This window comes from Tachysurus fulvidraco, chromosome 11, assembly GCF_022655615.1.
Source record: "Tachysurus fulvidraco isolate hzauxx_2018 chromosome 11, HZAU_PFXX_2.0, whole genome shotgun sequence".
Lineage (NCBI taxonomy): Eukaryota > Metazoa > Chordata > Actinopteri > Siluriformes > Bagridae > Tachysurus > Tachysurus fulvidraco.
The window spans coordinates 18328176-18347274 of record NC_062528.1 but is presented as its reverse complement, the minus strand read 5'-3'; the positions used below and the strand labels follow the sequence as shown (position 1 = coordinate 18347274).

Here is a 19099-nt window from a genome sequence, read left to right as displayed (position 1 = left end):
ATGCTGTTCTCAAACTTGAGCTTGTAAAAAGCTCACATTCCTCTGACATTCTTCAAGAAATTGGTAACTTATTGTCAATTTCATTGTCAAGTCCTAACATGTGTCTTTCATCAATATAATTCTGTTATTTTTCTGTTTTCTCTGTGCCCTTTAGCAAACACCTCTTTTGTGAACTTTCCATATTTACCCGAACAAGCGTGAACTTCAGCTTGGCACTGCCCAGCATTCCAGTGACAAGCAATGCCTTATGTACAGTATGCTAACAATGCTAACAATGCTAACACAGCACTTCTCTATATCCCAAGACATCTGTAGTGAATATAATCTACCCTAATGTTTTAAACAGGTTTTGGTGTTAAATTGTCTCTAATCAGACCCGAAAATCAATAGTCAAAATTTTAGACATGTCATATCCTGCAGAGTCAAATGAAACCTTCCGGAATACGTACGATTTGTACCAATCGTTTTTCTAAAGATTGCATAGTCTCGAAATTCATTTCTTTTAACTACTATGTTGCACAAGTACTACATGCTCCAAACAAAATACAAGCCATAGCAAGAAAAACGGTTCAATTGATCCATGCCAGTGCAATTAATCAATGTTGCTGCTTATGAATTAGGTAATAACAGTGAAGTACTGTTCTCACAAAATACTGATGCTCCTTATGAATTAGGTAATAACACTGAATTACTGTTCTCACAAAATACTGATGCTCCTTATGAATTAGGTAATAACACTGAATTACTGTTCTCACAAAATACTGATGCTCTTTAGGAAGTAGGTAATAACACTGAAGTACTGTTCTGACAAAATTACGATACTATAAAATAGTTAGGAAATGCAGCAAAATCTATAAATTTTTCCTTTGTATCTATTTCCAGACTACTTACTATACTCACTAAAGAGTGTTTAAACATGACAATTTTCAATTTGCAAAAACATTAGCATGACAATTAATCCATTCATTCATTCTATCATCTGGCAACTTCTAGCATTTTTTTAAGCTTGCATTTCTCCTAATCCAAGTCTATAAATGCCCTGAAAATCCATTCTTCATGCATGGGTTTAATTATTTTTCTCAAATTAGTAATACCTGAATCTGACTTAATGTCTTATAGCTCACAAATACAGTATGCTGTTTTTCTCCCTAGAGTCTTTGATGAAGTACGTGGAGTTTAAAAAAATAAAAAAGTATAATGTCCTTATCAGCATTTGTGGAAACAGCACCGTGGCAGTCAAGCCTGGGATCTAAACTTGCTCATCAGTTACTGCAGTATTTGAGTGGGGATGTAAGTAAGTATCAGCTGCAACTACAACCTAAGTGGGACTGTCAGGAAATTACTGTGTGTGCCTGCAGGCTGGTACAAATTGACAATAAAAGTACGTACAGGGACGTTACATTGGATGACACATGCGGCACAGAATTCAAACCGATGCGCACACACTGGAGCTCCAGCTCAATGCACTGACAGCGATCTGGGTACTGCTGCAGAACTGTGTATGAGAGAGAGAGAGAGAGAGAGAGAGAGAGAGAGAGAGAGAGAGAGAGAGAGAGAGAGAGAGAGAGAGAGAGACCACAAAGATGGAAGCAATAGCCAAGGAGAAAGTTACAAAACCCACAAAAAACACAAGAGTATTTATTTAATAACTTTATCTGCTGTAGCGCTTTTAGTATCTACACATTTTCTAAACAAAATTAAGTGACTACACAATGTTGTCTAGAACTTCCGACTGATTCCATCCATCCTCACTGCTTTAAAGATAGCAGTAAAAAAGGTAAATAAGATCAGGTGTACTCTTACAGCAGTCTGTAGACAGATCGCGTCGGCCCGTTATTTGAACGGTCCTGTCGAAAAAATTAGCCCAGCCACTGTTATCTCCTACAGGACACAGAGAGGATTAACAATTAGGTGCAACGTGTTCAAGGTGTCCATGTAGAAAAGGTCAAACATGCACATCTACACAAACAGACAGAGAAATGCAACAGGTTTGTCAAAGACCTTATAAAGGGTTTGATTTATTAGCAGGAGTTTGCATGCTGCATGAGTTTTTCACAAGAATACTGACATGATTGTTTAATATAACGGAAGACTAAAAGAAGTAATTGAGTTTAGTCAGAAAATGTTTATGTCAGGCGAAGGGGTACATTTCAGGGTAAAAACCAGGTCCGAGCACAGGGATAGTAAAACGACCATGATTTATTAACAAGGTAACAAAGACAGGAAACACTGAGAAAAAACTGGGCGAAACCATAACTAAAGTAGAAATGAAACCAAAACTCAAAACAATATAACTAAATAGACTCTGACTGGAGGCACCAAACAGAAACCACGGACAAAAGAAACACAAGCTCAAAGATGATGATTTCACGCTGCAAAACACAACACAGCAGGGAAACATAGGGAAGAATATTAGCATTCAATTCAATTCAAATTTTTTTGTGTAGCCTATTTAACAATGGACATTGCCTCAAAGCAGCTTTACAGAACATAAGAAACATAATACAAAAAAAATATTAGTAGTATTATACTTAGATTAATATTAGACAAAAATTCAAGATTAATATGAGATTTATATTTAAATGTGTTTGCATTGATCCCTAATGAACAAGCCTGAGGTGACTGTAGTGAGAAAAAACTCCATTAGATGGAAGAGGAAGAAACCTTGAGAGGAACCAGACTCAAAACTGAACCTCATCCTCATTTGGGTGACACTTGATTTGGGTGTAATTATAAACTGTTATTAACAGCAGAGAGTTTTATTTTGAATAACGTCCTTTCACGATTGTCTGGACTGTATATGGCTGTAGAAAAGATATACTGTAGCAGGAGGTTGTCCATCCTAGTTGTCCATTGAGAGTATCCTCACAAACTGCATCTCAGTGTGGTACAGCAGCTGCACAGCTTCAAACCGTAAAGCCCTTCAGAGGGTGGTGAAAACCGCCCAACAAATCATCGGTATTGAACTACCCACTTTGGAGAACATTTTCAAAAAACGCTGTTTGGAAAGGGCGAGGGACATCATCAAAGATCCCTCTCACCGTAACCACGGACTGTTTACACTTTTCCCATCGGGCAGACGCTACCGTTATCTCAGAGCCAGAACAAATAGACTGAAAAATAGCTTCTTTCCCGTGGCTGTTTCTGCACTGAACAGCTGATATGGTGTTAATAATCACCACTGCACTGTCATTTTTCTTCTGTGTTTTGCACTATTTTGCACCACTTTAAAATCATACATCCGTTACACCACCCAAAAACTATATATACCTATATATTCTGTGTGTGTATATATATATATATATATATATATATATATATATATATATATATATATATATATATATATATATAAATATTTGTACAGATACTGTATCATACTTATATAAAATACACTATATATACCCTTATTCAGTTATATGTACATATAACTACACTTTCTGTACAACCTCATACCCTTATTTATTACACTGCCACTTGTAAATAAGCCATCTATGCACTTCTGGTTAGATGCTAACTGTATTTCATTGGCTCTGTACATGTACCTTGCACAATGACAATAAAATTGAATGTAATCTAATCTAATCTAGTTACACATAAGGGGCAGGTATGCAGAGGCAGGAAGGAATTTAATGCCAGGGCTGGGCAAGAACACGTTAACAAACAACAACACAAAACACAACACATGAAAAACACACTGCAGGAACGCCCCCTAGAGTCCCGGCAGAAAACATTCAAGCATAATCCTGGTAATTTAAAAATGTAAGGCGATAAGATAGACAATATGCCCTTAGGGAATTTTACAAAAAAAAAAAAAAAAAATTCATTCTTATTGAAATGGAAAGAAAAAATAAATAAACAAACCAAATGTTCAAAAGTTTGTTGTATTTTAAAAATATGAAACGTTACACTAAGCTCTTGTATTTAACTATTTTTATTATTATTTTGAATCAGTATAGATTATTAAAGATTGATAATGAAAGAAATCAGAAGGTTAAAGCTTTAAAGTGGAGCAATTTAAAAAACACTTTATTCACCCCAAATTATTTGAACTAATTTTATGAAAAAAATAAAATAATAATAATATCAGTGTGCATCAAGAGGGAAAAAAAATATTAAAAAGCAATTTCCATATTTTTCTCATTTTTCATTTTGAAAAGAAAAATAAACAAATGCAACATCTCAGTAGAGTAAAATGTCTGTATATGTGATATACAGATAAGGTACATAAAAACTTAAGTAAATGGGTTATAAAAAAGGTTATAAAACCTGTGGAGTTTTCCATTAAGGAAACACATTTGTTCCAGTTCAGTCCCCTGAGGTTTTCAGTGTGAATTAGTGTAAGAAAGTGTGTATGTTTGTGTGTGTGTGTGTGTGTGTGTGTGTGTGTGTGTGTGTGTGTGTGTGTGTGTGTGTGTGTGTGTGTGTGTGTGTGTGTGTGTGTGTGCGCTACTGACCACAGTGCTCCTCGTCGGCTCCGTTAGGACAGTCCTCTTTGCCATTACAGTGCAGCACTTGAGGCAGACACACACTCACATTTCCACATGGAAAGTGGCCGAGTGGACAAATCTCAGATGCGATCCACGTGCTACCAAGCCCTTTTGGAGATAAAAACACACACACACACACCTGCTCATTTACATACACATTTACAATGTCGCTTATTAAGATTCACCTGCTGGATATTCAAAACTAGGCTCATTTCCATATCAAATGTTATTTAATCAGGTTCCTATAAATGTGGAATTTTGATATCCTGTTTTCTAGCTTCCTCTCAGTGCTGGTCTCAAGGACCATTTCCTCCCATATCACCAGCAGCCCATGACTGGGAGTCTGAGAGAGTGTTATTATTTTGGCTTTGTAGAAGCCAACATTCTGTTTTCCTATTTAAGCTTAGACAAAAATTTATCGAGGAACTCCTCCTAGGGCTTTTGAGCCACATGAACCAAATTCAGATATGTTGTAGACCCTAGTCTGAGGTTTTTTGCTATTACTTTTCTAAGCGATTCGAGAACCGGTACTTTCGGTACCGGGTCTGAAATTGGCCTTTTTTCCCCATAGACTCCCATTATAAACTTTAGAGGTTTATAACTCGGCAAGCTTTCGAACTATCTACACCAAACTCAGCCAGCTCCTTTAGGGTGATACTCTGAACAAAGATTTAAATTGGTGTACTGACTGGCCTTTAGGTTGTGCCGCAGCCCCGCCCCCAAAATATGCAAAATCAAAAAAGTTTTTACAACATGGACATGTGACATATCAAAACATTCAGAACAATGAGGAGAACTTCCTTGCGAGTATTCTGATGACGTCACATGATGTCATGTGATGTCACGTGAAAACAAATAACATTAGCAAAACATGGACATGTGGCATATCAAAACACTCAGCCCAAGAAGCGGAATTGTATCACAGGTTTTCGGGTTACGTCACATGCTCCTCTCCACTTGCCTCCAAATGTTTTGGCACCCTAGCGCTCCACTAATTTTCACAAGTTTTATGTGCACTTGCCTCCAAAAGTAACACTGACCCTTAAGTCCACTTGCCTCCAAAAAGCACCGGCCTTTGCTAATACTTGCCTCATCAAAGCCAACATCAAAGTTTGTTGCGACGAACTTTATTAATATAGTTTGTCTTGCTATCTGGGAGACTTTTTTTCTTTCCTCTAATTAATATGATGCCGATCGATCTTAACCTTAACTCCCTTCATGTAGACATAAATTAGTAGTTATTGCCTTGGCTATGGGCATATTCAGGTGCCTCATGATGTTATACAAGCATAAAAATGAGTTTGAGTATTACAGAAAAAATATCTTTGCGGTTAAAGGAAGATCATTATGAAGTAAGAAAATATAAGGAACATTTCAGATTAAAATATGATGCATTTGACATGAATTTGTTTTTTATTATAAAGCTGTGAGTGTACATGGGAGAGTCAATACAGTGATAAAAACACAGCTGTTTATATTTAGGAGACATTTTTCATTTAGCAAATCTTATCCAGAGCAAATCACATTTTTAACTCATTTTATAAAACTGACAGTTAAGGGCCTTACTCAGGGGCCCAGCAGTAACAGCCTGGCGGCCCAGGGATTCGATCTCACAACCTTCCAATCAGTAACCCACCAACTTAACCATTAAGCTACAACATCCCCAGTTTGCCTCTGAGGGCAGCATAGCTGTCTCACAACTCCAGCGTTTCCATCGTGATCCCAATGCGTTTGGATCCCGTTAATGCGTTTCATCTGTTATATTCTCCAAATGTCTGGGTGAGTTTCAAGCATGTTATACAATTATTACAGTACCCAGATGGTGTTGAATGAACTTTCCCCTGTATTCAAATAAACACAGAAGTCCAACATCTTCACCAAACATATGAAAGCACTTATTTAACTTTAATAACAAATCCCTTAATCTATGTGTTGACATTTTATGCTGTACGAATCTCTTTTGAGATTTAGCTCAACAGTATTCTTTTGTCTCTGATCTAGCAACCTAATCCTGAGGATGTTTGGGTCACTCTGGGTAAAGATATCTAAATGCTAAATGTTAGAGGGAAAAGACTGATGATATGGGAAAAAATTAAAGCAAATATTCCTGACTAATAACTTTTCTATTAATATTCTGAATATATATATATATTATATATATATATATTATACTCTGCAAAATTTACGGCAATCAAGAACAAAGACAAAGCCTGCATTAATACTAAATGCTTGACAAATAATTTAAATACAATTCATATCGCACAAGAATAAGAGTTGTATTTCCTAAAAATCAGAAGTCATATTTCTTATGTTTTCCAGAGACGTGGAGCAAATGAGTGACTAATACTTAAATAAATATTTGTCCTGAAACTTTAGTATGACGTTTTTATAGCATTATATCCCAGAGATGGCTAAAGCATTGCACTTGCTTTGATTACTGTCATAAATCAATAACGAAGGCTTAAAGTAGATCAGGAAGTGGGCCAGCTTTCCTGGATCTGATCAAACCAAACCTAGATCCCAGAAGCTTTACTCCAGCACCTCCTGGGTACACTTCCAAACTGGATAGAAAATCACATATCTTCTATAACAGCAGCATGAGATGAGACTAATCACAGGTTTCTATAGTACCAAGGTTTGTTTGTTACCCTGTGGCCCATCTGCCATACAGGGAAGCTAATATATGGCAAAAACATGAGGCTTTCAGTGAGGAGGCACTTACTGTAGTTACTATTTATGAAAAATTTATGGAAGGAGTCTCCAGTGCCAACACTTTTATTTAGTTTTATATCATAGGAACTACTGTGACGGACTGTAAAAGTCTGCATGGGTTGGTGAAGACTCCACTGTTCTCTCTGTGGGCTATTTAACATTGCAGGGTTCACAGGAACTCTCAAGTTGCCTCCATCCTTAAGGACACCACCCACCTAACATGGATTGTTCACACTCTTACCGTCAGGACGGAGGTATAGGAGTGTGAAATGCAGGACTTACAGATTAAGTAATTCCTTTTTCCCCTACTATTAGACTCTTTAATGAGTAACCAGCGGTCACTGAACTGTTTCATCTCAATCTGCACATTTGTTAATGTCACTGCTGCTATTGTTATTATTGATTATTTGTAATCATACTACTATTATCATGCTGTTACTGTACTACTATGCACAAAAGTAGTCAATATTCTACACGTGCACATATAGATATATGCATATTACTGAACTTCTTTGTATTCCTAGATACCGTTTATCCTCTGTGGGTGGCAGATCCTTTTCTGTCATTGCTCCAACACTATGGAACTCCCTACCCATTGCATTCAGAACCATCACCACATTGTCTGAATTTAAATCAAGGCTTAAGACCCACCTTTTCAACCTTCACTATCAGAAAATGCATATTTATTAGGAGTCCTTAATTTTTCTGAAATGTGGTGTATGTATCGTGTACTATGTAGAGTCCTATATCATGTACTGTATGTTTTTGTGTATAGTCCTGTCTTCTGTTATGCAGCTGCATGTGATCCTTCGTCATGGGCAAATGTCCAACGAATATGTATATGTATGTTTATGTATGATCCTTCGTCGTGGGCAAATGTCCGACGAATATATATATGTATGTTACACTATATTTCATTTGTCTTGAAATACTGTACTGGAAAGGCGCTATATAAATTAAACATATTATTATTATTATTATTATTATTATTATTATTATTATTATTATTATTATTACTGGTTGTCTTTATTTCTATTCCTGCAGCTTAGTTTTATTTATTATGTGTGTGTGTGTTATAGAGATAAATTCATTGTACAAGGAAACTTGTTTTCCTCACTGTGAATTATGACAGTAAATGCTTTGAACTTTGAACTTTAGAAGTCTTCAACACAGACAAATTTACATTTTCTGATCTGAGCTTTTTTTTCTGTTACAATCTGCAAGCGAGTGGATGGCGAGGGAACGACTGTTGAACATTTGATGAAAGTGATAAAAAAGAAGTTCATTATCATTCAGATGTTTCATCAACAAAAAAATAATAATCTAGAATTTTTATTCTGTTAATTCTTATTTCTTTTATTATTCATTATTTCCTTTATCATTAATTATGTTTACCTTCTGCTCTATGTTTATGTTCTGTAAAGCTGCTTTGAGACAATGTCTATTGTAAAAAGCGCTATACAAATAAACTTGAATTGAATTGAATTGAATTGGAAAAAAAATTGAAGTATGAATGTTTTAAAAGGATGACGTGCCATCCGTTAATGAATTAAAAAAAAAATGTAATCTTTGGCAAATTGCTGTGGTATAAGAGGAATAAAACACTTTGTGTTGTTAACAGAAACTGCGCTTTATGTTGAGGTGCATTACAAAACACTGTCACTGATTATTTTGCTATGTTCAGTACAAAACAGCCAGCAAAGGCACAAAGAAAACAGGAAAAATGTTCAATATAAAGTACATGAAACACAATACGAGTAGTCCATCACTACAAACAAGAAATGTGTGGTAAGTTGTTTTCTGTTGATTAGCGTATCATTCTTAGCGTTTGACTTAAATTGAGTTTGTATATTGATCTAATACCCAGAAGTTCACTGCACTCTAGGTGCCAAATGCCAAATATTTTACTCTGAACTAATCCTGCATCAAATTTGTGGTCAGCAGTAAAGTATTTGGCGGAAACGCATGACTGCTTTGCTTCTGAAACACTCGCGATCCAAAAAAGATCAATAAAAAGTAGTCAGGGTTTACTGGGATAAAATTGAATTCAATTCAATTCAATTTCTTTGTATAGCACTTTTAACAATTCCCATTGTCTAAAAACAGCTTTTTACAAGTATGGAAACAGAACAGAGAGAAAAAAGAAATAAATATATAATAATAAGAAAAAAAAATAGGGATAATCCATATCCCTAATGATCAAGCCTGAGGTGACGGCGGCAAGGAAAAACTTCCTGAGATGATATGAGGAAGAAACCTTAAGAGGAACCAGACTCAGAAGGGAACCTCATCCTCATGAATGCAAATGTCTAGTCTTAAAATCAAACCTGTCTCTGTATATTTATTCATATATATAACAAGTTCTTTAGTAAATCTAATAAAAATAAACAACAAAGATTTAATTCCTGGATATTTAAGTCCAATGAGATGATTAAATGATTTTAGTTTATAATGTTATTTTTTTTTTATTATACTGATATATAACTATTATATTACTAAATGTAATCACTGGAAACGTATACTTAATTACCTACAATAACCCAGTTTCAGTCAAAGGATGATAAACTGTCTCTGATCAGTTTTCCTCTCATGATTTCTCCTCTTTGTGAGTTATTCCACACCGTTTGAGGTCTTGTGGCTATAAAGCGGCATTGAGACCATATGTATAATAAAAAGTGTTACAAATATTTTTTTTGTTATTCGAGTGCAAATTCTTCAACTTCACATGCAAAAGGATTAAAACTGTATCTTTGAAATAAATCTCAGAAAGAAAGTTTAGCTTAAGATTTACAAAGCATGTCTGAAGCTCGAAGCCAGCCAACGCAAACGTTCACAACATTTCTCCGTGTCTCGGCCTCGTCCTTGGGATTTTGACACCAGAGATTACCCTTTAGTTTAATGTTTCTCTAAATGCAGGTTGTCTAAAGTGTCGCCAAAGTCCAGATTTGGAAAAGCTGCCTCAGATGAACGACCTGACCAATTCATCCAAACGTAAAGAACGGATGTAACAGGACAGTGAAGAGAAACTCTGATGAACTGATGACCTGGACAAGTTCTTCATTTCATACAAAGGTTAAAAAGTCAAGCAATAGTTTAAATATTTGGTAAAGCCAACATAAATGAATGACCCCACAGGATCCCGACTTTTTTCTGTGCTATGATCTAATAGCTAAAATGAGATTTTTTTTTGTAGCTCACCTTAACTTTAATCTACTGCAGTTGTTATTTACATATTTATCAGTGGTGCTTTAATAATTCATAATGTATAAGAACTCTTACACAAGTGCTTTATAAAAGCATCATTAAAAATGGAAAGATAAAGAACAAAGTTATGAACAAAGATATGAAACCTTTCTGGATTTGAGGTATAACAATTAAATGTACTGTATTTTGTGTGTTTATGTTTTTAATTTGAATCAGTTAAGCTCAGTTTAATAAGTAAGGGCCGGTATTCATAAAGATTGTAAGAATGATCTCAGAGAGCTAATTTAGCTTAGAAATATCTAACTAGGAATCGTAAGAGTGATTCAGGAGCACTCAGTGATCGCAGAGCAGCTCTGAGCAAAGAAAATACAACAACTTTGATCTTAAAGAGGAGGCGGGGCTTATCCCTGTTACTAGGTGACACATGGTTTTGAAGACTGTGATTGGTTGTCTGATTAAAAAAAGGAAAACCTTTAAAATCTGTTCTATTATAAGCCTTCGCTTTGTCTCTATGTTAAGATATTTGTGTTTATATCGTGTAGGGATTACGTTCGTGACCGATCATATTAGAGATGTTCTAACATCTGTATGTTATAAATGTAATAAATGTAATGCAAATGTAAAAATCTCCGACACAGAGCAGAAATGTCATCGCGCCAAATGTTATCTCTAACACGATTGGTTCAATAAAAAATAATCTCTTCACGATCTAATCTGCATCATCTTATTAGCTATCATTATTAAATATTATATACAACACATTTCTTCTCCCTCTTCAGTTTCAGCCATTTTCTCCTCTGATAAAGAAACTCTTAAGCCTCTTCAAAGTCCTCCTCAATACTCCTAAGACTTTTTGACCTTAATAGCTCTTTTAAGGGTTAAGATGCTTTATGAATTACTTTTCTATTTTGAATTTTGAAGAGCTTTGTCACTAGGAGCACAAATGATTTTTATGAATACATGAATACAATTTTCATTAGCAAGTTTTTGCAGGTGTACCAAATATTTGAAATTGTTAAACTTGAATCGGTGACCAAAAATGTTTGAGACTGTCTGCTCTACACCGATGCAACCGTTGATGATCCACCACACTGCAGAGCTTTTTATATACGTGATATTTAAGGTTCCTGAAACGGGTCATGAAGGTGTTCTGTCGAGGGCTGATGTGGCTGCAGGTTTTCATTCCAGCTGTTTATCTCGATGCTCAAATCAGCTAGCTGATTCAGTTTAGTTGGACTTCACTTAAACGTCCAACCAGCAGACAGCCACAATGTCTGTCGATAGACCTTTAAAATGTTCCACTCTACAGTTTTCTTCTTAAAAACATTTCCACTTAACACTATAACTACTGACCTTTGGAAGCACTTTTTTTGTAGTTGTGTATTTGCTATTACACAAATATTTACTGTTTTTATGACATGTAACTAAACGATGAGCACATAAATTCTGTTCTAACAAGATGTCTTTATTTTTGATTCCTCATATGGTGTTGATTTGCTGGACAAGAAACCTTGGGGCTTACCCATGATGCACTGCAAGCAAATCACTTCTGGCCCTGAGAAATGACTTCAAATGAATAGATTAAAAAAAACATTCAAAGTTAGGACGCTTGTTTCTCAGTCGTTCAGTTGTACAGATGTTTTTTTCTCGTCAAGTCTCAAGTCGAACGTCGCTTGGAGAATTTCGATCTGAAATGCTCAGCTATAAATAAGCAACTCCACAGCGGCGGCCCAACACCTGCCTCACACATGCCGAGCCGAATATCATACTTGTATTTTGAACAGTCCAAAGACTTCCCTGGTTCTCATCCTTATTTCTCTTCTAATTGAATGCAACTTTGAATCATATAGCACTTTTAAAAACAAACTTCATGAACTTTCAAGAAAAGTCTGGCAAAGAGGCAAGGAAAGTCTACATGGGATACTATGGAAAAAGAAACCTTCAGAGGCAGTAGATAGATCAGGAATAAGAGTCTGCAGATGAAGTATGCGTTACATCCAAATCCTTTAGTAGAAAAACATGTTGATCTGGAGTGTCCCAATACTGCATGTAAAAGTTAAAATTCTTCTTAGTTTCAGCACAAATCAAGTACATCAGGCGCCAGCCGGATTTAGATTTTCGGTGGATCATGTGCTGAACACAATGGATCGTGTGTTCATGCATTTGAGTTAGTACACCGAGACACACACACACACATAATGAGCACCTTTACCATAGGAAGACCTGACAGTTTTAATTCTATTACAAATCTAGTGATGTCTCTGGCTGCCAAACTCACAGCCACGATCATCCTTCCTTCGTATCTTACTTTGTCACAATTCACATTCTTTCAGTACAAAATGACGCTCCGTGTTCATGCTCTACTCTGCCCCAAAATACAGATGTCTCTTTCTGTCAAATTGTTGCATTATCATCGTGCTACCATCATATATACTGGATCTGTGCACAGAATGCCATTATCCTTTCCTTTACATGCACTGTTCGGATCATTTTAAACACATGGATGTATAACGGACAAAATGTGAGGGAAAAAATACTTTTAGTACTGTTTAGCGATTGGCAATGATTTTATTTCCTAATAAACATTGGTGCAATAAATGTGAATTAACAATCCGGCATGCGAATGGGTTTCTACAATGCCAGACCTTAGGGTGCATTAATGGCACCACAGATGGAGATCGAATTTTCCTTTTAAATCAATTTCCAACTCACACCATGGCGGCACTTATTCAGAGTAAAACTGTTATGGGAAAGAATTAATCATTAAAAAAAAAAACAGTGGTGGGTCACACTTTCAAACAACTGGGAATGAAAATGAGGTCAGACAGAGATCAATTCCATCCGTCTTTTGGAATATCCTTATTTTTGCCATATTAAGACTTCTGGACTAAGTAAATAAAATTTGTAACATCCTAATATATATATGTCCACAAAGACAACTCAAGCTTTTCCAGAACTGGGATATCGCAGCGCTGTAAACTAATTCTACATCAGGCTGCATTCTATGTTCTCCACCATGTTATCAGTACTAAATAGATGGATTAGTGGAACTGGCATTTAATAATATGTAGATTACATGTAAGCTGATCTTAATTAGCAGGTTTAGCAGAAGAGTCACACTGAGTTTCCTGCATTATGCCAACCAGCTAAAGAGCACGCTAAAGCAAATATAGACACAAAGAGACTGGGTAGGTGAGAAATGATGATGATGATGATGATGATTCTTATTATTGTTATTATTATTATTATTATTATTATTATTATTATTATTATTTAACAAAAAACAGATGTCAAATGTGAGTTATCAATGTCATTATTAATATTAAGTATTAACATTTACTAAGTTTGTCATAGATGCTTGTAATAATAATAAATTACAAATAACAATAACAACTGTTAATAATGCAAAGCTCAATAGACTTGTTTTCTTCCTCCTCCTTTTATTATTATTATTATTATTATTATTATTATTATTATTATTGCTGTCGATCTATACATACATATCTCTCTATATCTCTATCTCTCATATTATATATAAATATAATGAGGATGAGGAATATATATATATATATACACACACACACACACACACACACACACACACACACACACTTTATTAATACTCACTTAATTAATACACACACACACACACACACACACACACACACACTAATTAATACTAATTTTAACGCTTCTTTCTCACAAACACACACACACACACACTTACCTCTGATTGTGGTCATAAACACGAGAAGCGACTGCACCAGTGAAATAATATCCGAACAGAAAGAATAGCCGGCGCGGTGAGTGCCTGAGCTCATGATGGCTGTGTGCACGGAGCCCCACTCAAACCTCAGCTTCACACACACCTCCTGCGCGTCTCAACAAACACCAAAAAGTCTTCTGCACGCTCCATGCCATGTCCCGGCTGTCAGCATGTCCGGGAGAAAGTGTTGACACCACAGGCACAAAAGTGACTGACTGACGCTGAGCACCTCACGCCGGCTACTCACACACACGCGCGCCCTCGCGCGCACTCTCTCACACACACACACACACACACACACACACACACACACACACACACACACACACACACACACACACACACACACACATGGGAAACGTCTATCCTGAGCTTTACGGTAATAAAGTAATGTCACGAGAACGAGGGGATGAAAGGGGACATGCGGCTATGTGTCAGAAACGCTATACCATATTCTCATTTATCTCATAACAACTTCAGCTAATTCTTAAATAAAGGGTTTGAAGTGAATCATTCATTCATTCATTCATTCATTCATTTTCTACCGCTTTATACGAACTTCTCAGGTCACGCGGAGCCTGTGCCTATCAGGCGTCATTGGGCATCAAGGCAGGATACACCCGTGCCAACGCATCGCAGGGCGCACACACACACACACACACACACACACACACACACACACACACACACACACACACACACACACACTCTCATTCACTCACACACTCACACACTACGGACATTTTTTCCAGGGATGCCAATCAACCAACAGGTCCGTAGGCAGCCTATTGAAGTGGTGTGTGTGTGTGTGTGTGTGTGTGTGTGTGTGTGTGTGTGTGTGTGTGTGTGTGTGTGTGTGTGTGTGTGTCTTTCTTCACTCTCTCTCTCTCTCTCTCTCTCTCTCTCTCTCTCTCTCTCTCTGTCCTTTTTCATTTCTCTCTGTCATTCCCCCTCTCTGTTTTCTTTTAGTTTCTCACTCTTTCCATTTGTCACTCTTTCTTTGACTTTCCTTCTCTCTCTTGTCGTTTAGTCTGTTTCACTCTATCTGTCCATCTTGGTGGTCGTCGTTTCTAGCGAAGAACTGCCTCTACAGATAAAAGCACTGAATCTATCCGATCAAAGAGATGGATTGCTCTGAATGAGGCACAAGAGAATTGATCATCTGTGATGCTCTCCTCCATATAAAGTGTCTCCTTTCTCCTTCAGAGCGTCGTCCTCTAACCCCCTCCTTTTTAATCCATACTCTTAGTCCTGCCATACGGCAACCTGGAAGAAGAGATACGGGTGTGTGTACATATAAAGCAGAGTCAGGATAATAATAATACCAACAATACCAACAACAAAACAATAATAATAATAATAATAATAATAATAATAATAATAATAATAATAATAATAATACATTATATATATAACAAATATATTTTATATATATATATAAAACCCATCATTGCCAATCTGCCACTGTTGGGCAATTGAGCAAAGCTCTTAACCTTCGCTGCTCCAGGGGCACTGTATCATAGCTGCCCCTGCATTCTGACCCCAACCTCTTCAAATGGGATATGTGAAGAAAAGTATTCTACTGTGCTGTAATGTATTGTATATGTATTCTAAGCACACAACCTCTCATTTCTGTTTAATTTCTACAGCATCTTTAACAGTAGACATTGTCACAAAGCAGTTTAACCGCAATATATAAAGTCAAGATAGAAATGATCAATTTTAAATGTATCCCTAATGAGCTAGCCAGAAGCAATGGAAACTTCCAGGAATGATATGAGTAAGAAATCTTGAGAGGCACCGGGCTCAAAATAAACCCATCCTCATTTGGGTGACACACGACAGTGTGATTATAAATCATTTTCTTTCTATAAATGTGTAATATATGTTTTAAAAGTGCAACTTCATAACCTTAAAATTGATTCTACTTATAAAATGAGATCTGTCGAGTTTTCAGCTGATACTAATGGAGACTTAAATGCAAAACCGTTTGAGTTGATTGCTGACCAAAGCTATATTTATGGTTTCTAAGTGATAATATTCACAGCAAGTCTTCTTCTTCTCCTAGATGTCCATGTTGTGCCTTCCTCACGCATCAGCAAATGGCCTCCAAATTATTAGAACTTCAACCAGACGATTAGGCCTTAAGAGGTTAAGGCTCTGGGTTGATGCTCAGAAGGCTGGGGTTCAAGCAGCCACTAAATGATGACCGTGATTGGTTTAGATTAATTCAGAGAGAGATTGTGGTAATAATGATGCAATGACAACAAATAACAACAGTAGAGTTGCTATATTGAAAAAAGCGTCATCACTTGACCTACACTGTGTTTTTTATGGCTATTTTTTTTTGTAATACCATGTTTCAAAATATTCACCAGAAAGGCATATGGCCGCTGTCAGAAAACATATTTGTTAAACACAAAACAAACATATTTGTAAATGATATAAAAAAAATATTAATTCAACCTGTTAATCGACTGATGAGTGACACGAAGAATATTCAAGACGTACGTATGCCTCTGCAAAGACAGGCTCCAGAGGGTCTTTGAGCTCATGCCCTATCACTCTAATGTTTCATAAGTGCTCTCTTGGCTGGAGTGTATAATAATTCTAATTTGTATGTGTTTCTGAGAAAATATGTTGCCTAAGTGCACTTGTGAATATTGACTCGACACCGTCATTAAGCAAGATCCTCTTCAATGAGGCACTACTGGCTCAGTCTGCTTCAGGGATTGGATTGAGTTGGCTTTAGCTCGAAGAGTTTATGGCTAGCAGGAGTGGCTTATCTTCATCGCTGCAGCTAGAGATTTGAGCAGGCTGGAAACTAAGTCCAGTAACACCTTGCATCACAAAATGTTTGAAAGGTTTACTTTACAGAAGCAATCCTAAATAAACACGTGGACAAAATTGTTGGTACCCTTCGGTCAATGAAAGAAAAACACAATGGTCACAGAAGAAACTTTAATCTGACAAAAGTAATAATAAACAAAAATTCTATGAATGTTAACCAAAGAAAGTCAGACATTGCTTTTCAACCATGCTTCAACGGGATTATTTAAAAAAATAAACACATGGAACAGGCCTAGACAAAAATGATGGTACTCCTAGAAAAGACTGAAAATAATGTGACCAAAGGGACATGTTAATTCAAGGTGTGTCCCCTAATTAGCATCACAGGTGTCTACAATCTTGTAATCAGTCAGTGGGCCTATATATAGGGCTCCAGGTAGTCACTGTGTTGTATGGTGACATGGTGTGTACCACACTCAACATGGACCAGAGGAAGCGAAGGAAAGAGTTGTCTCAGGAGATTAGAAAGTAAATTATAGACAAGCATGATAAAGGTAAAGGCTATAAGACCATCTCCAAGTAACTACAGTAGATGTTCCTGTGACTATGGTTGCACATATTATTCAGAAATTTAAGATCCATGGGACTGTAGCCAACCTCCCTGGACATGGCCGCAGGAGGAAAATTGATGACAAATCAAAAAGAAGGATAATCCGAATGGTAACAAAAGAGCCCAGAAAGACTTCTAAAGAGATCCAAGGTAAACTTCATGCTCAAGGAACATCAGTGTTAGATCGCACCATCCATCGTTGTTTGAGCCAAAGGAGACTACATGGGATACTACAAGAGGACACCATTGTTGAAAAAAAATCATAAAAAAGCTATAATATGCCAAACTACATGTTGACAAGCCACAAAGCTTCTGGGAGAATGTCCTATGGACAGATGAGACAAAAATGGAACTTTTTGCCAAGGCATATCAGCTCTATGTTCACAGACGGAAAAATGAAGCATATCAAGAAAAGAACATTGTCCCTACTGTGAAACATGGAGGAGGCTCTGTTATGTTCTGGGGCTGCTTTGCTGCATCTGGCACAGGGTGTCTTGAATCTGTGCAGGGTACAATGAAATCTGAAGACCATCAAGGGATTCTAGAGAGAAATGTGCTGGCCAGTGTCAGAAAACTTGGTCTCAGTCGCAGGTCATGGGTCTTGCAACAGGACCATGACCCAAAACACACAGCTAAAAACACCCAAAAATGGCTAAGAGGAAAACACTGGATTATTCTAAAGTGGCCTTATGAGCCCTGACCTCAATCCTATCGACCATCTTTGGAAGGAGCAGAAACATCTGAAACGTCTGGAAAAGACACCCTTCAAACCGGAAACAACTGGAGCAGTTTGCTCACGAGGAGTTGGCCAAAATACCTGCTGAGAGGTGCAGAAGTCTCATTGACAGTTACAGGTAGTGTTAATTTCGTCACCTATTTTTAATTTAGTCTTAGTCTTGTGCCAAATGTCCTTGTTAGTTTTAGTCATATGTAGTCATTCACACATCTTTTTTTGTTAGTCAAGTTTTAGTCGACTAAAAGTCTTTTAATTTTAGCCTAGTTTTAGTCAAAAAAATGTAATCTTTTTTTAAAATAACTAAATTTTTGTTGAATGCAAATGTTAAACGTGTCTGGTTTTCAATTTCTGATTTAGGAGACACATTCACAAATGATTAACCTGTTCTGAAGAGTATTTTATTTTAACCAACACAATTCAAAAGCCGGGGCCCAACAGACTCCGACTGACGACTTAAGTTACAAAGGTTTTTAAAACTGTTTTGGTTGCCTTGTGTCATGTTTCTGTTCATTCATTCATTCATTCATTCATTTTTTACCGCTTATCCGAACTTCTCGGGTCACGGGGAGCCTGTGCCTATCTCAGGCGTCATCGGGCATCGAGGCAGGATACACCCTGGACGGAGTGCCGACCCATCACAGGGCACACACACACTCTCATTCACTCACACACACACACACACACACTACGGACAATTTTCCAGAGATGCCAATCAACCTACCATGCATGTCTTTGGACCGGGGGAGGAAACCGGAGTACCCGGAGGAAACCCCAGAGGCACGGGGAGAACA

At 36.9% G+C, this 19099-nt stretch overlaps 1 protein-coding gene across 1 annotated transcript in view; it reads right to left on the bottom strand.

Annotated features, from left to right (window-relative positions):
• rxfp2b (relaxin family peptide receptor 2b) overlaps positions 1 to 14466 on the bottom strand; it is a 61475-nt gene extending 47009 nt beyond the window's left edge. Inside the window, exons 1-4 of the mRNA XM_047820211.1 lie at positions 14134 to 14466; positions 4458 to 4598; positions 1804 to 1881; positions 1390 to 1495 (exon numbers count right to left, since the gene is read on the bottom strand). Of these exons, the coding sequence (XP_047676167.1) occupies positions 1390 to 1495; positions 1804 to 1881; positions 4458 to 4598; positions 14134 to 14227 (419 nt within the window). The 5' untranslated portion in view covers positions 14228 to 14466. The remainder of the gene's footprint in view (positions 1 to 1389; positions 1496 to 1803; positions 1882 to 4457; positions 4599 to 14133) is intronic.
• Positions 14467 to 19099: the final 4633 nt, after the last annotated feature.